Source organism: Mustela nivalis (genome assembly GCF_964662115.1).
Source record: "Mustela nivalis genome assembly, chromosome: 6".
NCBI lineage: Eukaryota > Metazoa > Chordata > Mammalia > Carnivora > Mustelidae > Mustela > Mustela nivalis.
The window spans coordinates 93,669,112-93,692,426 of record NC_139025.1 but is presented as its reverse complement, the minus strand read 5'-3'; the positions used below and the strand labels follow the sequence as shown (position 1 = coordinate 93,692,426).

General features: G+C 35.1%; 2 protein-coding genes and 1 pseudogene across 4 annotated transcripts in view; 2 read left to right on the top strand and 1 right to left on the bottom strand.

The window, feature by feature from the left end:
* LOC309867699 (olfactory receptor 4F3/4F16/4F29) overlaps positions 1–23,315 on the bottom strand; it is a gene marked incomplete at both ends in the record, with an annotated part of 348,174 nt that overhangs the window by 271,065 nt on the left and 53,794 nt on the right. The window lies entirely within an intron of this gene.
* Positions 4,462–14,705, top strand: LOC309868102 (olfactory receptor 4F21-like; annotated as a pseudogene). The gene is made up of 2 exons: positions 4,462–4,792; positions 14,208–14,705. The product of its transcript is annotated as an olfactory receptor 4F21-like (transcript).
* Positions 20,060–21,029, top strand: LOC309867799 (olfactory receptor 4F17-like; the record flags this gene model as incomplete). Its single annotated transcript, XM_082736870.1, is given in 2 exon segments — positions 20,060–20,404; positions 20,406–21,029. Coding segments are annotated over 2 exon segments (918 nt in total). The 5' UTR covers positions 20,060–20,110.

Here is a 23,315-nt window from a genome sequence, read left to right as displayed (position 1 = left end):
CAATATTTCCATAGCATGCAATACTACTACACTGTAATTTGATGAAAGTTCCAGATATCTGTAATGACTATACACATTTTATTTGAGGCAAAAAATGAAGAGGAAAGTTTGTACTTTTGCTACTTTTACTTAGATTCGGATCTGCATGGAAATGTGGGTTGTTGAGGTCACTCTGTGAGGACATTGTCATGACTAAGAGGTCACTGGCTTCCAAACTGGTTTTCATTCTCCCAGCTGTGTGCAGGTATCAGTAAGCTTAATTTTCAAAGTCATTTAAAAATTTCCTCTCCACTAAATCTCCTGGAGGGGCTTCTAAACCCCTGATTTTGCTTACCATGTCTTCTTGAACTTCCCACTAAGATGTTAGTGAAGACTCTCATTTAATAGTGCCTACCTTGTGCCAGAAATTGTGCTAATTAGTGGGGCATACAGAGTTGGTTAAAGGCTCCTTTTCTCAAAGAAATAATAATTGATAATGAAGAACTAATATGCATAAGAAATTATACTTTATTATAAAGAAGGTATAGGGTACAACAGTAGTTCATAGACATTACTTGGGGTAGCCAAGATATACTTTAGAGTAGCTAACATTTGATCTACATTTTGAAAGATAAAGAAAAGGGAATTAACATTTCTGTCACATAGTTTTACATATATACTTTCAAATCTTCATAACATCTAGGGAAGTAAGTTAGACACATCCCATTTTATGGACAAATAAAGGCCATCAGCATAATTGGCTAGTGCACCCTAGTTTATATAGTTCACAAGTGGCAGACCCAGAATGGCAACCAAATCTATTGGGCTTAAGAGCCAAAGATGGCTCCACACTGTAATGCAGGAAAAATACACATGAAAGTATATGAAAGAGTTGAAAAATGTGAAAAAATTTAATACTAATGTGTTCAGTTTATAAAGGTTATGTGATATGCAATTGAATTTGAAATATCCTAGATGGCAGAACCAAAGGCTTCAATTACAAATATGACCACATCTGGTTTTTAGATAAACAAATCTGAAAGCAGAGTATAGAGCAGACTACACTTAGCTAAAATTAGAGGCAGAGAGATCATTCAGAAGTGAAAAATAAATAAACCTGAAATAAAACTGACAGTGGAAATGAAAAGAAGTACACAAAACAGAAATATTCAGGAAGGAGGTACAATTTGTCACCTGGCATATAAGGTGAAAAAAGAGGAAAAGTGCCTCAGAGATTCTTGGATTAAGCACCTGAGAGATAATAGTCATGATATTTCCTAAGACATTAAAAAGAGGATAAGATGATGAGCTCCGACTTGCACAATTTAACTTTGAAGTGTTCAAAGGATGTCCATTCATGTACTAGTACAGTCTTGAATATATTATGCTAGAGTCCTGGAATAGAGATATAGATATAGAAATCCTTACAAGTGGAGAGTAGTTAAAACAAGAAATCATGTCCCAAACTACTAGAACTCATACAGCAATTCAGTAATGTGGCAGGATACAAAGTCAATGTACAGAAAACAGTGGCTTTCTTATACACTAACAATTAAAATACAGAAAGGGAAATTAGAAAATCGATTCCATTTACTACAGCACCAAGAACCATAAGATACCTGGGAATAAACCTAACCAAACAGGTAAAGGATCTGTATTCAAGGAACTATAGAACACTCATGGAAGAAATTGAAGAAGACACAAAAAGATGGAAGACCATTCCATGCTCTTGGATCAGAAGAATAAACATTGTTAAAATGTCTATACTGCCTAGAGCAACCAATACTTTTAATGCCATTCTGATCAAAATTCCACCGGTATTTTTGAAAGAGCTGGAGCAAATAATCCTAAAATTTGCATGGAATCAGAAGAGACTCCAAATCGCTAAGGAAGTGTTGAAAAACAAAAATAAAACTGGTGGCATGATGTTACCTGATTTCAAGGTTTACTACATAGCTGTGATCATGTTTGAAATGAAAAATATATATATTTTATGTCTCCTGAGTTACATGAGCACTCAAAAATATGTAGGGAAAAAAATCCATGCATCAGTGAAAAACACAGAAAGAAGTTAGAGATATAGGAGAAAAGTCAAGAGAGCTTAGATATACAAATATTAAAAATGCATCCAGTTTCAAGTAGCATTGCCTTATTCACAGTCTCTTGAAGTAAGTTTTTTTTATTTTTTCACATTACAAGCTATCAGAAGGTAGACCTTTGCTGACATCAAAGAACTTTTACACTGGATTATTTTTATATCCATTCATAATATCATCTGTAACATGTAGATGCCCAAAGCTCATGGTTATTGCATCTTTGGGCATCACATTTATATTGAATGCAGGGATAAGAGAGCCAGAAAAAGAGACTTCTCCATATTAATCTTTCCACTTTAATCTGGGAAAGAAAGCCTTCCACAAGAGACATTGTTCTATATTTCATCAAAACAGGTACATGCCTCTCTTACACCAATTCATGGCCAAGGTACATAGATTATCATATTTCATCCCAGGGCTAAGATAAGAACCTACCTTCTTCCAAAATTTAGAAATGTCCATCAAATGTCTAATCAGATAGGTGTTCTCTTAGCACAAACTCTATGGAAAAGGCTTTGGGATAGGCAGCGAATACGTACACAACAACCAATAGCGGAAGAAAATTCAAAACAATTCAATATCAATAGTACCAAATTTGGAGAACAAGTATGTAAGACAAAGACTGAAAACTGATTATTAGATATGATATTTTTACATGTGTGCTGAATCCCTGGTGAGATCTTTAAAAGGATTTTCTGACATGCAATCTAGCTTGTTTGGGCTTGTTCAATAAATGGAATGTGTAAGATTAATAAATTCACCTGTGAAGGGTTTGAGAGAGAAAGAATAATAAGAAGGCTGCCCTCCATCTCATCCCTAACAGATTTGATTTTTGAAGGAGAGATTCTATGTGTAACCCATCAAGGGAATTGAAAAGTTGAGATGACAGTAAAAAGTTGATGCATCTAAAACCTTCAGGAGAGCTAGAGTGTTTTTGGAAGTGCTTGCCTTGAAGAGCCCAGAGGATTGGTTCGAAGAATATATTCTCAAGTCCTAGAACTCTTGATACACTCCTGGTTCTGCCACCTCATCTTTCTGATGCCCAGTTTGATTTATGAAATGGTGATAATAAAACTAAACCTATCTTATGAAGTCATTAGGAAGCTTGAAAATAATAATGTATCTAAAACAATGTCTTAAATATTGAAGATACTCAACTCTGCTTTCTGGGATCATTTGACTTGATTATTAAGTATGAATCATAACTATATTTACTAATCTTTACTCTGAGATATGCAATATTTTAGTTTAGTTTAATTCGTCATGAAGTAATCAGTTTACTAAAAGTGGTCATGAACCAAACATAATAATAATCATGTCGTGAACTGAGTGTTAAAGTTATTGAGTCTGGGGGTGCCTGGGTGGCTCAATTGGTTAAGCATATGACTCTTTGGTTTCACCTCGGGTCATGATCTCATGAGTGATGAGATCGAGCCCAAAGTCAGGCTCCAGGCTTAGAAAGAGAAGTGAGTCTGCTTGAATATTCTCTCCCTCCACTCCCCTTCTCACCTGTTCTTCTTTCTCAAACAAATAAATAAATCTTCAAAAAAATTTACTGAACCTGTGCACCTGAGTTCCATTTAAATTTAAAAAGAAAGTCAATTATCATGTCATTTCACTTATTTGTGGAGCATAGCAAATAACATGGAGGACATAGGGAGATGGAGAGGAGAAGGGAGTTGAGGGAAATTGGAAGGGGAGGTGAACCATGAGAGACTATGGACTCTGAAAAACAACCTGAGGATTTTGAAAGGGCAGGAAATGGGACGTTGGGGGAGCCAGGTGGTGGGTATTAAGGAGGACACCTATTGCATGGAGCACTGGGTGTGATGCAAAAACAATGACTTCTGTTACACTGAAAAGAAAAGAAAAAAAGCCCATGTAGGGAGTGATGGGATATGTTCAAGTACTTTTGTCATGGTGATCTCTCTAATTGCAGTGAAAAGGAAAAACCTAAGGGGCTAAGAAAAATTCAGGTAAGAGGATATAAAATTAGTGTGGAAGTATTAATAAGGATGTGATGGAAAAGATAATAATCATAAGAGAACACATTTAGAGAAAAGGTCAGGAAAATGATCCAGAATCTTTGAGAAAAATTAAAGTGAGTTTTAACCATGGGATTAAAATTAAAGGAAGTAATAAAAATTAAAGAAATCCCTCTTGCTCTATTTGCAAAATTTAGTGTCACATTTTTTCCTTCAAATACCTCCTCTATATAATGAATTTGTTGCTACCTTATTTTTTCCAAATCTTTCTTTTTCCTCTCTCAGTCAATAGCATCTAACTTAATTAACAACACAGGAAATCCATGTTGTTGACAGTGATACTTAGTCGTCTTCATTTTTATCCCCAGGTCACTTGAAAATCAGCTTTCCTGTCCCAGTCAATGGGTGGATTAAATGACTCTGTAGTTGTGTTACTGGCCCTTTCTTGCTCATGGGAGAAAAAAAGTTTTTCTCATCTTGATATGTGCTTTGCTTTACTTAGCACTCATGTTGGAAAACATTTTTGTTCTGTTTTTGGTAATCTTTGATTCTCACCTACACTCTCCTATGTCCTTCCTTGCTGGCCAGCCTGTCCCTCATTGATGTGGGTGTTTCTTCTATCATAGTTCTCAAGACAATCAAAGAGCTTTTAAATGAATGCAAAGTAATTTCTTTCCAAAGCTGTATGACGCAGATATGCTTCATCTATAACATGGGAGGAGAGGCGATGGTGTTGCTCGTAGACATGGCATTTGACAGGTAAACAGCAATCTGTAAGCCTCTTCATTATCTTAACATCATGAATCCTAAAATGCTATGTCTCAATTTGCTTTCATTATAATTTATTATAGTTATTTATCATATTTATAATATATTTGAATAATGAATTTATATGAATTCAATTTATATTGAATAATGAATTTATAATATTCATTATAGTTTATTATAAGCCAGGTTTATTATTTCTGCCAACAGTGGCTTCATGAATATGGATACCTTCTTGCTGCTAATCTTGTCCTATGTCTTCATTTTGGTCACCATCTAGAAATGTGCATCAGGCTGTCGTGGTTCTATTTTTCACTCCATGCATGCTTCTTTACGTATGGCCTTTCCCCACATCATCAAGTGACAAATACCTGTTCATTATTGACTTTTCTATCATCTCTGTCTTGAATCCAGCCATCTATGTATTAAGGAACAAAGACATTAAAGCAGCAATAAAATGATTGTGCAAAGAGAATCTCACTCCAGAATTTGTTGAACACATATATTTTTGGAGCTTTACAACTAAACATCCAACTGCATGGTGGCCCATCTCAACTTAGGCCCCACCGATTTAACATATCCTGAACAAAGTCATCATCTGCCATCCTAAGCTTGCTATATGAAGTCTAAAAATAACCTGTAAATTTGTTGTAATGAATCACAAACATCATTATACTGAATTGTTATGTATATATATATAGGTTCAATGGCTTTAAAAGAAAACCCAGAGATAAAAATCAAGAGGCGAGGAATTTATTTAGAAGGGACTGCTAGATGACATTGGTTCAAAAGTGAGGACATAAGTCAGAGAAAATAAGAAAGGTAATAGAAGATGTATTAACTAGTATTAAGTAGCACCCTCCTACTGTGGACATTGGGGCACAATCTTAATTGTGGCCCCCTAAGTGACTTTACGTACTCTATCACATTAGGCGATTTCACCTGAAAGTCTATGAAGCTGTGAATTTCTGTGTTGGGGTAGCTCTAAGGCATTAACTCCATAGCTGTTCCAAGCTAACCCATGAGTGGGTTGAGCAGTTCTGATATCTAAAGAAAAGTCCTCAGGCAGAAAAATTTCTGCAGCTTATGGTATAAGAGAGTCTACATTCTTGGGATATGCGTGTGGCATCAAAAGCATCACAAACACTCCACATCTCCCTTCTCATGCTTAGAGGCTTTCATGTTCCATGTAAGTTTACTCCATCACTGATCCTTCAAACATAGGACTGTTAATGAAACAAGTGTTAATGGGTTCTACCACTGCACATGTTCCCAGGAAGATACTCATCTTCCTCCACCACAACCCATCCTACATTTTCCTCACATTTGTCCAGCACTTTTCCTGCTCTAGATCACTTGCCCAGATCCATATCTTCCCATCTAAGAAGGCTAAATCCATGATTACCATACTTTTGTCAGGCTGTAATTGCTGCAATTGCCCATTTAGAGTTATCATCAAATGTAGCACCCTTTCTATTTCTCTGCAATAATAGGAGTTAATAATACCTGCCATGCTAGAACACTCAGGAATCTATAAACACAAGAAAACCAAAATGACCAGTGAGCTACTAAAACTTTAGGTTTACTGAAGAGCTTACTCTGTCCCCAGAGGAAGGTTGCACTCACCCCAGTGAGGTCAAATGTGTAGTTCTCCAAGGAAGTAATGGTGAAAGGAGCCATTCTCACCACCTATCTTTGGTGTCCAGGCCTATGCAATTCATAAAACAATATCTTATAATGTTCACTTATTCAAAGTATATATCATGCATAAAACACAAAGTGCCATCCCCAAACACACTTACTTCCACCATTAAAAGCTATTCTTCATATTCTATCAGACTGACAGCTTCTACATGATATGCATATTACCAAAGCAGTGGGTCATTTTGTTGTGTGCTCACTATTGTACTTTCTTAGCTGCAAAGATATTTCTTTGTCCTAAGCAATGTTGTGAAGGACATTAGACATTCTATGTGTCTTTGGATCACTTAAAGGCCAAGGTACTGCTGTAAGGACAGTCAAAACCATACTTGGAAAACATGTTTATCCAGTAAGAACTATCCACTGATCTAATGTAAACAGCTAGCAATTGAGTTGCTGATTAAATGTGTCAAAAGATGAAACCACAATGGTGTTCAGTATCCACTTGTCCTTCCAGGACATTCAATAGTGCCTGCCACTATACCTGCCTAACTGAAAAGAGACCATATTGAAAGAATCCATGGAAAGACTTCAACTTTGCCATTTATAACTACTTCATCCAGGGGCCCATTGCACAGAAAGAATCATGGAAAGATTTCATCCTTGCTATTATTATCCTTATTATTATTATATCCTTATTATTATAATTACTTCATTCATATTGGCCCATTGCACATGAAAGAACACATGAAGTGGACTCGTGTTTATAATTACTTCATCCATCACCCATTGTGCAAGTACTCCAGTGGCTGAGCCAGGTTATTAACTCAGCTATTTAACACTATTCTTGAGCTATAGTAAGAATAGAAACATATAAGAAGTTACATGTATTTCTTCATGCTTTTTCTAGCAAAAAAAACAAAAACAAAAACAAAAAACAAACAAAAAAAACCCCAATTATATCATATCTCAGTGTGGCCCATGTGTTAAGTAACCACTATCTACTTTAAGTGACAATTCTAGTTGTATGGAAATTATAAAACTGAACCCACATTTATGAGGACAGATATCATAAACTAGAGTAATTAGAAAATTCCCATCAAAGTATTAGGTTAATGATTTTTTTGCTTTTGTTAAATATGTAAAATAAACTGGTTAAACCATTTGGTATGAAAAGAAGAGAATGAATGAAATATCAACTCCAGAAACCAGTATGTTAGCATTTAGGAAAAACTTGAGGTAGGAAATCAGTGCTGTTGAATTCAGACTTACACTAATAAAAATATAATGGTTAGAATAGTAAAGAAAATCCAGAAGAGATTTAAGATTTATCCTATAATAAATGTGGATTCTATGACTCTAAATAGGCATGAATAAATCCATAAAATGACAAATAACTAGGCATCTGAACAAACAAAAAGGTTAGGTTCTTCACACCACACGTACAAAAAACAGATACATATATTTCAAAATAAATTAACTGGATCAAAATATTTTTTAAATTATGTCATAAAGCAGCTTTTACTTTTTAAAAATTTTTTCAATTTATTTATTTTCAGAAAAACAGTATTCATTTTCTCACCACACCCAGTGCTCCATACAGCTTTTAAGTAAATTTCAGTATGATGAAATGTATATAGTAGTTGCATTAAAAATGCAATTTTAAACAAGGCAACAAAAATAGAAAACATGAATAAAGAAAAGACTATATTTTACCACACTAGCTTTAAATTTGTCAAAAACAAACGTAAAGATTTCTGCTTTATAGTTCTGCATGTAAGGAGTTTGGAATCACTATTCCATCATAATAAGTTAAAAGTAGAACAGAGTGAAAAAGAAACAATTCTTCTTGATCCAGAAGAGAGGGGAGGAGACAGGACAAACTGCTACCCCATGATTAGAGAGATAGGAAGGCAAATAAGGACAGCATAGCTTGCCAAGCAGACACAAAGATAAACCATAACTGATGAATTGCTGGAGGGTAGAGACCTCTGTGTTAAGAACTGGTGAGAGGGACCTATCCAGAGGTGACATCAATTATATTATGAAATTTACTTTAAGCAGCTGGACCAGATTCACCCAATAACTATCTGAGAAAAAATTCCCTCAGGCTTTTGGCACAGGGAGGGGTAAAGGAATCATTTAGAAATGTACCAGAGCACTCTGTTTTTCTCTAGAAGCCTTGACCTCAGGGGACACTAGTTAACCAAAACCTTACCTCCTAAGGTATTATAGGAGTCTAACTGACGTGGGGAAGGCAATACCCATCCTCAACCACTCTAGCCATCATTTCCCATCTAAGAGAAAAGAAATAAAAATGAGAAACACTTGTGAACTTTACAGTCCAGAAACAGACTCACTCAAATCAAGACCTAATTCTAGCACTACACAATGCTTTCCCTCTGCTCACACCACATTACCAAATGCCTATTTATAGCAGTTATTTTTTTTAATCAAATACATCATACCTAGTTATCAATAAGACATCACAAGTGGGGCCTGGGTGGCTCAGTGGGTTAAAGCCTCTGCTTTCAGCTCAGGTCTTGATCCCGGGGTCCTCAAATCGAGCCCCAAATTGGGCTCTCTGCTCAGCAAGGAGAATGCCTCCCTTCCTTTCTCTCTGCCTGACTCTCTGCCTACCTGTGATCTCTGTATGTCAAATAGATAAATAAATCTTTAAAAAAAGAAGACATGACAAGACATAATTAAGGTGGAAGCACAAAATTTGAATAGACATAACAAGCATCAGAACTAGACAAAGAAAGAATGTTGTAATTATCAGTCCAGAAATTTAAAGTAACTATAATTAATATGCTAAGAGCTCTAATGGACCAATCAGACAGAATGCAAGAACAAGTGGCCAATAAAAGCAGTGAGATGGAAATCATAATGGAAAAGAAAGAAAGAAAGAAAGATAGATAGAAAGATATGCTAGAGGTTAAAAACACTATAACAGACATAAAGAATGCCTTTGATGGACTTATTAGTAGAATGAACACAGATGAGGTTATAATCCCTTAGCAAGATGATATATCAATAGAATCCTTGAGAACAAAGCATAAAAAAAAAAACAAGAATAAGTAAGGCCTGTAGGACAACTAAAGAAGGTTTAAAAATGTGTAATGGGAATCCAGAAGGAGAAGAAAGAGAAAAACAAACAGAAAGAAAAAATATATTTGAAACAATAATTTTTTTAATTTTTAAATTAAAATTAATCAAATAATTAATTATTAAATATTATTATTATTTATATAATTTATTATTTACTTATTATTATTTATATATAATATATAATTATTTATTTATTATTTATTATTTATATAATATTATAATTATTAATAACAAATTAATTTACTAAATTAATTTAATAAATTAATTCAATAAATTAACTAATTCAATAAATAAATTAATTTAATAAATTGCTGTGGCTGATATTGAGGATGTTACTGCCTAAGATTCTGATAGATTCCTGTCTCATGTTGAGCTCTTTTATCCATTTTGAGTTTATCTTTGTGTTCGGTGTAAGAGAATGGTTGAGTTTCATTCTTCTACATATAGCTGTCCAATTTTCCCAGCACCATTTATTGAAGAGACTGTCTTTATTCCACTGTATATTTTTTCCAGCTTTGTCGAAGATTATTTGACCATAGAGTTGAGGGTCCATATCTGGGCTCTCTACTCTTTTTCACTGGTCTATGTGTCTGTTTTTATGCCAATACCATGCTGTCTTGGTAATCACAGCTTTGTAGTAAAGCTTGAAATCAGGTAACATGATGTCACCAGTTTTATTTTTGTTTTTCAACATTTCCTTAGTGATTTGGGGTCTCTTCTGATTCCATACAAATTTTAGGATTATTTACTCCAGCTCTTTGAAGAGTATCAGTGGAATTTTGATCAGAATGCCATTAACTTTGTGTCTTGCCATGTTACTGAATTACTGCCTGAGTTCTAGTAGTTTGGGGGTGGAGTCTTTTGGGTTTTCCATATAAAGAATCATGTCATCTGCAAAGAGAGAGAGTGACTTCTTCATTGCCAATTTGGATACCTTTTATTTCTCTTTGTTGTCTGATTGCTGTTGCTAGGACTTCTAATACTATGTTGAACAAGAGTGGTGAGAGTGGGCATCCTTGTGTTTCTGTTCTCAACGGGAAATTAGAGAATCGATTCCATTTACTATAGCACCAAGAACCATAATATACCTGGGAATCAACCTAACCAAAGACGTAAAGGATCTGTACTCTAGGAAAAACAGAACACTCATGAAAAATTGAAGAGGACACAAAAGGATGGAAGACCATTCGATGCCCTTGGATTGGAAGAATAAACATTGTTAAAATGTCTATACTGCCCAGAGCAATCTATACTTTTAATGCTATTCCGATCAAAATTCCACCAGTATTCTTCAAAGAGCTGGAGCAATTATCCTAAAATTTGTATGGAATCAGAAGATACCCCGAATCGCTTAGGAAATGTTGAAAAACAAAAATAAAACTGGGGGCATCACGTTACCTGATTTCAAGATTTACTACAAAGCTGTGATCACCAAGACAGCATGGTACTGGCATAAAATCAGACACATAGACCCGTGGAACTGAGTAGAGAGCCCAGATATGGACCCTCAACTGTATGGTCAAATAATCTTCCACAAAACAGGAAAAAATATACAGTGGAAAAAAGATAGTCTCTTCAATAAATGGTGCAGGGAAAACTGGACAGCTATATGTAGAAGAATGAATCTCAGCCATTCTCTTACACCAAACACAAAGATAAACTCAAAATGGATAAAAGACCTCAACGTGAGACACGAATCCATCAGAATCCTAGAGAACATAGGCAGTAATCTCTTCGATATCAGCCACAGCAACCTCTTTCAAGATATATCTCCAAAGGCAAAGGAAACAAAAGTGAAGATGAACTTTTGGGACTTCGTCAAAATCAAAAACTTTTGCACAGCAAAGGAAACAGTCAAGAAAATGAAGAGGCAACCCACGAAATGGGAGAAGATATTTGCAAATGACAGTACAGACAAAAGGTTGATATCTAGGATCTATAATGAACTACTCAAACTCAACACTCACAAAACAGACAGTCATATCAAAAAATTGGCAGAAGATATGGACAGACACTTCTCCAATCGAGACATACAAATGGCTATCAGACACATGAAAAAATGTTCATCATCACTAGCCATCAGGGAGATTCAAATTAAAACTACATTGAGATATCACCTTACACCACTTAGCATGGCCATAATTAGCAAGACAGGAAACAACATGTGTTGGAGGGGATGTGGAGAAAGGGGAACCCTCTTCCACTGTTGGTGGGAATGCAAGTTGGTGCAGCCTCTTTGAAGAACAGTGTGAAGATGCCTCAAAAAATTAAAAATAGCACTCCTGGGTATTTACCCCAAAGATACAGATGTTGTGAAAAGAAAGGCCATCTGTACCCCAATGTTTATAGCAACAATGGCCATGGTCACCATACTGGAAAGAACCAAGATGCCCTTCAATGGATGAATGGATAAGGAAGATGTGGTCCATATACACTATGGAGTATTATGCCTCCATCACAAAGGATGAATACCCAACTTTTGTAGCAACATGGACGGACAGGACTGGAAGAGATTATGCTGAGTGAAATAAGTCAAGCAGAGAGAGTCAATCATCACATGGTTTCACTTATTTGTGGAGCATAACAAATAGCATGGACGACATGGGGAGTTAGAGAGTAGAAGGGAGTTGGGGGAACTTGGAAGGGGAGGTGAGCCATGAGAGACTATGGACTCTGAAAAACATTCTGAGGGTTTTGAAGGGGCAGTGGGTGGGAGGTTGGGGTACCAGGTGGTGGGTATTATAGAGGGCACGGATTGCATGGAGCACTGGGTGTGGTGAAAAAATAATGATACTGTTACGCTGAAAATAAATAAATGAAAAAAAATAACTATTACATTCCATTATATGCAAATATTGTAACAGACTTAAAACCTATGTTTGGCATTTTAATTTTCCAGTTTTTCCACTGCAGATTGTAATGAACATTTCTGTGCCAGAAACTTTTTCTGTCAAATAGAACTCTGTAATGAGTACTATTGCACCAAATGATAAGGATCAAGATTCCTGATACATAATTCAAAATGGTTTTTTTTTTTTTAAGGCTTGAATCTGATTGGTTTTCCCCAAGCAATGTATGAAGATATCTATTTCTTTTTCTTTTTTTTTTTAAAGATTTTATTTATTTATTTGACAGAGAGAGATCACAAGTAGGCAGAGAGGCAGGCAGAGAGAGAGAGGAGGAAGCAGGCTCCCTGCTGAGCAGAGAGCCCGATGCGGGACTCGATCCCAGGACCCTGAGATCATGACCTGAGCCGAAGGCAGCGGCGTAACCCACTGAGCCACCCAGGTGCCCCTGAAGATATCTATTTCATTGAGGCTTCCTGGTTTTGATAATAACTACAAAATTCTTTGTAATTTAATAGAAAACTAATATATATTTTATCATATTTCTTTGATTTGTAAAGAAGAAATGAATATACCTACACATACAGAGTTGACATTTGTGAATTCTTTCTTGGTATCAATTATGTCTAGTAGGTTTTGAAAGTTTTACTGAATGGTTTGATCTTTTTAATATTATAAAGATACAAAGCTTTTGCCCCTCTATAGCATTTTAATTACAAGTATGATTTATGTGTTCCTTTTGAGCAAATTGTTTTTAAGGACTTATGAGGAACAGACTTCAGAAGTGTCTTAACTATTATGTTAACTGTTACTATTCTATACTCATTTCTAATATTTTATTATTCTTTTAAAAGTTCCGTCTATTTTTTGTTTCAAAAACAACTCTTTTTTAATGATTTTATTTATTTATTAGACAGACAGAGATCACAAGTAGGCAGGTAGAGAGAGAGGGTGAAGCAGGCTCCCTGCTGAACAGAGAGCCCAATGCAGGGCTCCATCCCAGGACCCTGAGATCATGACCTGAGCTGAAGGCAGAGACCCAACCCACTGAGCCACCCAAGTGCCCCTCAAAAAAACTCTTTTATATGCTCATGTACACTCTTCCAATTTTCTAGGAGCCAATACATATTATTTTTGTTTTTAATTTTTTATTTTCTTTTACCTGAATTCCTTGAGTTTAATTTGTACATCCATTTCTAACTTCTTAAGTTGCCTGATTACTTCATGTACTTGAATAAATAAGAGCAAATTTAATGCAATAGATGGCTTCTGAGTGCAGCTTTGGTCATACTACCCAACCCATACTCTGGGTTACCATTATTTTGTTAATAATTTACTATCAATTAAATAAAAGATCTGTCAGTAACCAATTTAAATTATCAACAGTTAACACATAGTTTTTAGTGCCTCACAGCTGATCCTTCTTTCATTTCCTTCAGGTCACTTCAGAGTCTTCCCTTCCTTTTGATTCAATGGACCAAGTAAATGGCTCTGTGGTAACTGAGTTTGTGTTACTGGGACTTGTACAATCCTTGGGAATACAGGTCTTCCTTTTTCTTTTCTTCTCTTTGTGCTATGTGGGAATTATCTTGGGAAACCTCTTCATTATGTTAACAGTGATTTAGGAATTTCATTTACACAACCTATCACTCTTTCATTGACCTGGGGCTTTCATCCACCACAGTTCCTAGGATGATCTCTGATCTTTTCAGTGGTTGCAAAATCAGTCACCTTTAACACCTTCCACAACTGCATGATACAAATGTTCTTTATTCATGTCATAGAGGAGTTGAGATGGTACTGCTCATAGCCATGGCATATGACAGGTACATAGCAATTTGCAAGCCTCTCCACTATCTAACTACTATGAGTCCCAAAATGTGCATGCTTTTGATAGGAGCTGCTTGGATTACTGAGTGACTCATGCTGTGTCTCAGTTTGCTTTTGTCATAAATTTACCTTTCTGTGGCCCTACTAATGTGGGGAGCTTTTGTTTTGATTTCCTTAGGGTTATTAAACTTGCATGTATGGACACTTACAAACTAGAATTTGTGGTCACTACCAACAGTGGCTTCATATCTATGGGCACCTTCTTTTTCTTAATTGTATCATACATCTTTATTCTGATAATTGTCAGACAACATACCTCAAAAGATTTATCCAAAGCATTCATCACTCTGTCAGTTCACATCACTGTAGTGGTTTCATTTTTTGTTCCATGCATGTTTTTCTATGTGTGGCCTTTCCCTACCGAGTCAATGAATACATTTTTGCCATTATAGACTTTGCCATCAGTCCCATATTAAATCTGGCCATCCATACTTTAAGGAACAGAGTTATGAAGGGGGCAATGAGAGAGCTAAGTTAAAGAGTTGTAAGTTCTAGCGAGATGCCATAACAGACTTCACTGGTAAGAGCACAAGGTGAATGTCATGAACCATCAGGACCTGTATGACCACAACAAACATTATAGATTAAGGACAGTTTTGTTACTTCCCTTAAAAAACTGAGAACTCTACATAAAGGAGGTATTGTATCAATGAACTTCACTTATAAATAGAGTTGCAGTTATTTCTGTTAAGTATGAAAAATAAAGTATTATATATTCTTCCTACCTACAATACTAAATGGCAATTATCATCAATGAGTACTTTCAATTTTCATGTTTTTTATCTCTGTGTAAATACATACATGCATATATGGTTGAATTTTATTTATCAATATTTTCATATTGATTATAAGCATTGCTAGAAATCAATATTTCTTATGGAAATTTTGTGGATCCAATGGATAAAATGTGAGTTTATTTGAACTAGCACCCATTAAAAGTCAAGAAAGAAATATTTCTCACCCTAATTATATTTTATGTTAGATAAATAGGCAGGCAACACTATGCTATAATTCCTAAGAATTGTTTACCATCTTTAATTGTTAAGTATTTTGTTCAATGCTGCATTAGAAAAAAATCTACTATTTTACATAATGCAAAATTTGTCTATGTTCCATTTTTTCCAACAGGTTTCTGTCATCCTTGAAGTCTTCCTCAAAGAATTTCTTGACTCATCCTAAAACAATATCTACAATTATCAAAGCATTTTAAGGATGTTATTACTTAAAGAAAAGCATCCAACCCAGATCTCCCCTTATATAATATACCTGTACTTAATCCAGGGTGCTTAGGACAAAGAAGATGGCTGACATCTTTACTTTACTTTTCCAGGTAAACTTGGGAAGTCTATTGAGTGAAAGAGCATGACTGAGAAATCAGCTGGATGCATCCCAATGAATGATTTAAGAAACATTAATTGTGGTGACTCAGCTCAGTTGTAGCTGCAGAATTGTAATTAAAGCTGCTCAAAAAAAATGTTAAAAAAATGACACTTTCTTTTTACTGATGAAGGTATTTTTCCCTATATTTTATCTGAAAGTCCTAATAAATGCTATGTGCTATCCTCTTTGTATAGTATCTAAAGCATTATTGTTTATTGTCTAATTAATCCATCCAGATTTTAATATTGGAACTTTATCTTTTTGCTTTCACTATGACTCTTAAAAAAAAAAGTCACCTTTAACAGAGAAAGACACCCCCCCCACACACACACAAACATAGAAAGACAAATACTATATGATATCACTTATTGGTGAAATCTCAAACATAAAACAAATAAAAAACAAATTGACTTTTAGAGAGAAAAACCTGGTGGATGCCACAAGGCGGAGGGGTGGGGTATGGGAGAAATAAAGGGTATTCATAATACAAACATCCAGTTTTAAAGAAAGTAAGTCACAGAGATGTAAAGTATAGCATATGGAATAACGTCAATAATATTGTAATAATGTATGTTGACAGACGATGACTACACTTAGTGTACTGAGCATTGAGTAAGGTAGAGAATTGTCAAATCAATGTTTTATTCACTTGAAAGTAACATCACATTGTATGTCACTATATTGGAATATAACGAGAATTATGGGAAATATAGATATAAGGAAATAAAGTTTCATTTGCACAGAAAAACAAAATCACCCTTAGATTCAGTGAAGTACTAGAAATACCTAAGAAAGCTGAGAAACTGTACAACAGCCTCTGACTCAAAAAGATTCCATGTCTATCCTCAAGGGAAAACCTGTGAGATTGTATGATTTAGTCTCAGCACTCAAACTTCAGGCTGGCTATTTCCAGATCTCCTCACTTGCCTCCAGTCAACTCATAACTGGCTCTTAACCAAGTGACTTACTAAGGAACACCAATCAGACACACTTTATTCTCTTGGAAATGTCTTGCTTCAAGACAAAGTACAAAAAGGAAAATCTGTACTCTTCTTTGCTCTGAAAATTGTTCATCACCTTCCAGATATGAAGGAGGTGGGTGGGATGATGACAGTGAAAGTAACCACAGTGTAGCATTTTATTGACAATGAGATGTTTCTATTAGTAAGAACCCATTTGGCAGAATTCAATTGCATGTGCATCTTCAAGAAAAGTGGAAGGTCCTGTGAGGTCAGTTCAAATATTTAGAAGAGTTAGTATGAATATTAACAAGGATTGCCCTAGGTGTGTTATAAAACTTAGTATATGTTACATAAGTGTTCTAAGTGTTAGTCCTTCTGAGTCTTTCAGGCTAATCTCTTCTTTCCTTTCTATTTAATGATCCTTTTTCCATATAACCAGAAGCAGTGTTCTCTTACTTACCTCTTTCCATCCTTCCTACAATACAGTCTGGCTTGGGATATTTCTTTCACATATAGGTGTAAATCATAAATCATAAATCACCCTATAGCTGTAGCTGGCTAGAGTTATGGAATTTCACATTTGAGAGCTTTTGGTCCAATGAGCTCATTGGTAAACAGAAAAACTAAGTCTTGGAAATTCTGAATCACATGCCAAAATCACAGGGTAACTTTGTACTAAAATCCCCAAGTCTCCTGACTTCAATCTCAGTGAAACTTATGAGGACTTTAGGTATTTTTCTTTAAAGGGGGGTAAAAGATATTTAGGACAAACGTAACACCCTCATTGTTGAATTTTTTTTTAAAGATTTATTTATTTATTTATTTGACAGAGAGAGATGACAAGCAGGCAGAGAGGAAGGCAGAGAGAGGGGAGGAAGCAGGCTCCCTGCTGAGCAGAGAGCCCAATGCGGGGCTCGATCCCAGGAGCCTGGGATCATGACCTGAGCCAAAGGCAGCGGCTTAACTCACTGAGCCACCCAGGCGCCCCTCATTGTTGAATTTTAAGTTAATTTAGTACATAGGGAAAGATTTTCTTTCCCTATAGCTGTAGCTGGCTCTTCATGAATGCTATAGCCAGTGTCGAAGCCTCTGGAGAACTTCTTCAATAAACTTAATGTTTAACTTAGAATCAGTAGAATTCTTCTCAAACTCCTTGAGCCATTTTTGAAGAATCAGATATGAGCTTTGAAAAGATTACAGAGGTAGCAGGTCCCCTTTAACTGAAAATCTACCATCATCACTCACTCCCCCATAGCATACGCTCAGGAAATGAGATGTCTTAACACAGTGAGCAAGAAATTCCTCTTGCTGAGGAGCAGCATATCTGAATTCTTGTTACCATGCTATAAAGTCTTTTTGCTGCAGAAGAGAAACCATTACCGTTGGTATATTTCTTATAGAAATGTGAGTATTGAGTTTGTCCTCTCAGTGAAATGAATGGTTGCTGTACATAAGTAATTACTGAAGTTCCACTATAAGTTGCATACTTTGATTCTTCAGAATGATCCTAACCAATCAGTCACATCAGAAATGATCTCACAACAGGAATCCCATCCTCTCTGTTGTCAATGATCACTAGGATTGTATTTATTACTGTGCTAAGCAGGAGGGAAGAGCGGGGTTATGCTTGTTTTATTATTTGACTTCTTTTTATACATGGAAATACAATTAGAATTGCTAAATTCATACAGAACTTTGAAAAGAGTAATAGGGAACATTAGTGGACAGGGGTAAGTAATGTAATTGGGATATGAAAGAGAAAAGTGTGATTTCCAAAGGCAACACAATATCCACAATTAGGAAAATGTTGAAAAGAAATACTACTACTCCCCAAGAAACTTGGTAATAATAACACACTATAATTTCAGACCTCTTTAGGAAACATCTATTTCCACAATTACTCAGAATAAAATCACTTACATCATTTTAAAAAAATCTCCCATATCCTGTTGACAAATGCCCTATTCTTACTACCTTAACAATAGCTATTGTGCATAGACTATTCACTATTTGTTAGAAATAGGTATTAAACAATTGGACATAATTCTTCAGAGTTCTGTGCTGTATTCATAAAAAAATATCTTAGCAGGCATTCCAGAATCTTTTTTCAATTTTATCTCCTATTAAACTCTTTCACATTATCTCTCATGTGATTTTTTTTTGCATTTTCTCACATTTGATTTCACCACTGAATCACCTTTTATTATTTCCCTGTTATTTTTTATTCTATTTTTCATCTTTAATTTTATTTTGGATTAAATCTTTTTCTTCTAAGCACTTCCATATCACTAAATGATAAGTATGAATTCCATTCTCTATAAGGCCTCTTACCATCTATTCTAGAATACTCATTTATTTTAACTTCTCCTAAGACTGGATTTCTACATCTGTTTGGCTCTCACATTTCTATCCAAACACCTGAGAGACTATGAAAATTATTTTGGAATTCTGTCCCTCACTCATATCCTATAGAGTATTAGATTAGTGGGCATGTTGAGATCTTTTAAGCCAGTACATTCATTCTAAAGATGGGAAAACAGAAGTACAGGGAGCTGAAATTCAATCATCTTGTTATGATTATTATTTCTAGAATAAAAATAAAATTCATTAATGATTATTGGGGAGCCAGGGTTCCTCTATTAATCAGAAGGTGATAAATCTTACTGCTAATAGTTATCTAAATCTATTGTGCACTCACAAAATACAAAAACTCTCCAAAAAACTTTACTTTTAACACTTCATTTGAAATTCATAATAACCATAAGAATTGAATATAATTAGTATCCACATTTGTAAAAGTGATAAAAATAAGACTTAAGTAGGGACATTAAAATGTCCACAGACTACATTCAAAACTTGTGCATTACAAATTGCCTCACGTAGCAAAACTGTGAATAAGGATTTTTCTTAGTTTGTTGGAGAGGTTTCCAATGACCAAAATATAAAATTATCATGATGGGTTACAAAACCTCTAAGAGTACTTTTTCAAAAATGGATGTCATAAAATGGTGCTATAAATGTAAAAGTCATATAATATTGCATTTGCTTAAGAGCTAAAAGAATGGTTACAGAATATAAACTGTTTTGGAGCTCAAGGAAAAGGAGCTAAATGTAGGCTGGCAGTATAGAGGTAATCTGGCAGAGAGAATAGCATGAACAAAGGTATTTTATTAGGATAATTATTAGGATAAGTGGAAATACTAAGTAGACTTGAATAAGTGGATGATAAGGCATCATCAGGAAGAGCGTAAATAAAATATTAGGCTTAGATTGTGTGCATTGTGAAAGTGTTTGTGTAATAAACCACAGAAAGTCATTATATGAGGGAGCAGAATAAAACAAAATGAGACTTTGAATTGGAATCTAATAATTCTGACTTCCTTCTTACTCTATTCTCCAAGGTAACTACACAGGCTGTTTCCTGGAATGAATCAATAAGTGACACAAATTACTCCATGGTGACAGAGTTCATTTTTCTGGGACTCTCCAATTCTCAGGAATTGCAGATTTTTCTATTTGTGTTCTTTTTTGTATTCTATGTAGGAATTGTGTGTGGAAACCTTCTTATTGTCATAACTGTGGCCTCCGACTCCCACCTTCACTCCCCCATGTACTTCCTGCTGGCTAACCTCTCACTCACTGACCTGTGTCTGTCTTCTGTCACAGCCCCCAAGATGATTGCTGACTTTTTCAGTAAACGCAAAGTCATCTCTTTCAAGGGTTGCCTTGCTCAGATATTTCTCCTTCATTTTTTTTGGTGGGAGTGAGTTGGTGATCCTCATAGCCATGGCCTTTGACAGATATATAGCAATCTGTAACCCCCTTCACTACACTACTGTCATGTGTGGCAATGTATGTGTTGGGCTTGTGGCAGCTGCATGGGGGACTGGTTTCCTCCATTCAGTGAGCCAGCTGGCCTTTGCAGTAAACTTACCTTTCTGTGGTCCCAATGAGGTTGATAGCTTTTATTGTGACTTACCTAGGGTTATCAAACTTGCTTGTACAGACACCTATAGGTTGGATATCATGGTCATTGCTAACAGTGGTGTGCTCACTCTGTGTTCTTTTGTTTTTCTAATCATCTCCTACGTTTTCATCCTAGTGACCATCCGACAACGCCCTTCACACCAGTCATCCAAGGCCCTGTCTACTTTGACTGCTCACATCACTGTAGTTCTTTTAGTTTTTGGGCCATGTATCTTCATTTATGCCTGGCCGTTCCCCATCAAATCATTAGATAAATCCCTTGCTGTGTTTTATTCTGTGGTCACTCTTCTCTTGAACCCAATTATATACACACTGAGGAACAAGGACATGAAGACTGCAATGAAACAATTGAGAAAATGGAATGTGAACTCTAGGGAAAAGTCTTAGATCTCCTGTAACTATAAGGCTAATCTAAGACAATGACATAGCAAAGTTGATGAATTATTTAGTAAACCTCATGAAAATCTTACCTCCATTTCCATATCCTTTAGTAATTTTCTAAGAACTTTCACATACATTGTCTCAATTTATCTTTTTATAATTTTGCATTATATTTTTAGGTACAGATAAAAAGTTGATCTGCCTTTCAAATATCATCTCACTAATCCTCAGAACAATAGCAAAAATCTGTCATATTTGTACACTCCTGTGACTACCTGAGAAGTCCTGAGAATAATATAGGGAGAGACAGAAATTAGCCTGATTATAATTTTTTTAACATTTTACACGCCTCATTTTCCCTAAAAACATCAAGGAAGAAACTGCTGTATTCCTCACTCAAAAAATATTCTTAGTGCTCAGAATATTTATCAACTAACTTTAAAGAGATTTAGAAAAGAAACTCTTCACACTGCAACAGTCCATAGTTCCTTACAATCACTAGAGCAACCCATAATCCATGAGTTCATCATCAGGAGTGACAGGAAGAGGGAGTCTGCCTAATAGGCACTTTACATCCTGTGCATACAGGAAGAGCTCATATGCAGTAAAATGTACACAGAAGGATCCAAGTCTCTCAACAGGTTGGCATAAAGTACATCAATTTGGTCCATCCATGTCATTTTCCATGGTTAGCTTTTAAGAACATAGATTTTGAACTCAAAAGAGATGGGTTCAACTCTACTTATGCATCACTAACCATGACCATGCATTTTGTCTAACTTGCCTAACCGTCAGTTTCCATGTGTGCAAAAGAAGGATAATACCTATACGTATGGTTATTATGATAGATAATGAGACAATAGATATAAATCAGATAAATAGCAAATTTTGTGGCAAGTTATCTGGACACAATAAATATCAACTACTACTATCATTATTATAAAAAGCCTCTGTGCCAACAAAAAAGTTCTCAACCCTTATTTTATCCCAAAGATAGGATATCTATCAATCTTAACAAATGCTCATTTGAAGACATCATAGTTGTATGTGTATATTTATTTGCAAGTGTATACCCATGCTCATACATCATACCATGCTAGAAAGACATGCCAAAAAGTCAAGATAGAAGTACAGGGAATATAATTTTTTTTAAAAAACTTGGTAATTGCGTCTGGTAAATAGCTCCACTCTCCAGCAAGAATCACTGAATCAGGTTAATATTGAAGATTAAATATTCTAAGAAAAAAAAAGAATGTAGTTTTCCAAAGTGAAGCTTGAATTAATATGAGAGTCAAATGATAAGAGAATAAAAATTATGTTAGCCACAGGGGGAAAAAAAAAACAATAGAAACTCCAGTTGCAGGTTAAAAACACATAAGAAAATAAGTATATGATAAAGGCAGTATTTCAAATCAGTGGAGGAAGGGAGAACGTAGTAATGTCATGGTAAAACAACTGGACAATACAGGGAATGATATATTGGATCTTTTCCTCATGCCCTATGCCAGGACAATTTCTAACTAAATTCAAGCCTAAGTATTTTTTCTTAACTATACAAATATTAACAGACAACATGGATTATATCTTTGTAACCCCTGAATATGGTAAAGATTGATAATATTAACTATATCAAAGTTTTAAATGCATGATAAAACCTTTGAGCAAGGCAGAAAAGATAAATGTGATATGAGAAAAAAGTTGTTACAACTCACATCACAAAGAATAATAGCTATAACAGTAAAGAACTTCTAAAAAATACGAACAAACAAACAATTGGGCAAAACATGAATATACAATTGACATTTAAGGAGATATAAATGATGCTTAAATACATAAAAAAGTTCAAGCTCTCATATTAAGATATATACAGAGTAAAACCAATGTGAATATCGGTTTTGACCATAAAGTATGAAATATCTGACTTCAGTAGTTAATAATACAAATTGTTGGTTCAGCTATACAGAAAGGGCACCATCTGCATTGTTAAGAATACAAAATAGTTACCTCTTGACATTGTTTATAAAATTTACCATGCTACTAGCTTTTGGCCCAACAATCCTAATTCTATCTTAACAACACATTTCAAAAATACAAAATAACCAATGCACAAGGTTACTTGTGGCAGCGTTGTTTTTAACAGTAGAAAATTGGAAAATACCCAAAAGACAAGGAGAAAAAAAAAACTATATAAATTATACATAATGGAACACTATGGTACTATAAAAATTGCTGAGGAATATCTCCAAAAACCAGCTATGGAGGAATCTCCAAGATATATGTTAAATAAAAACA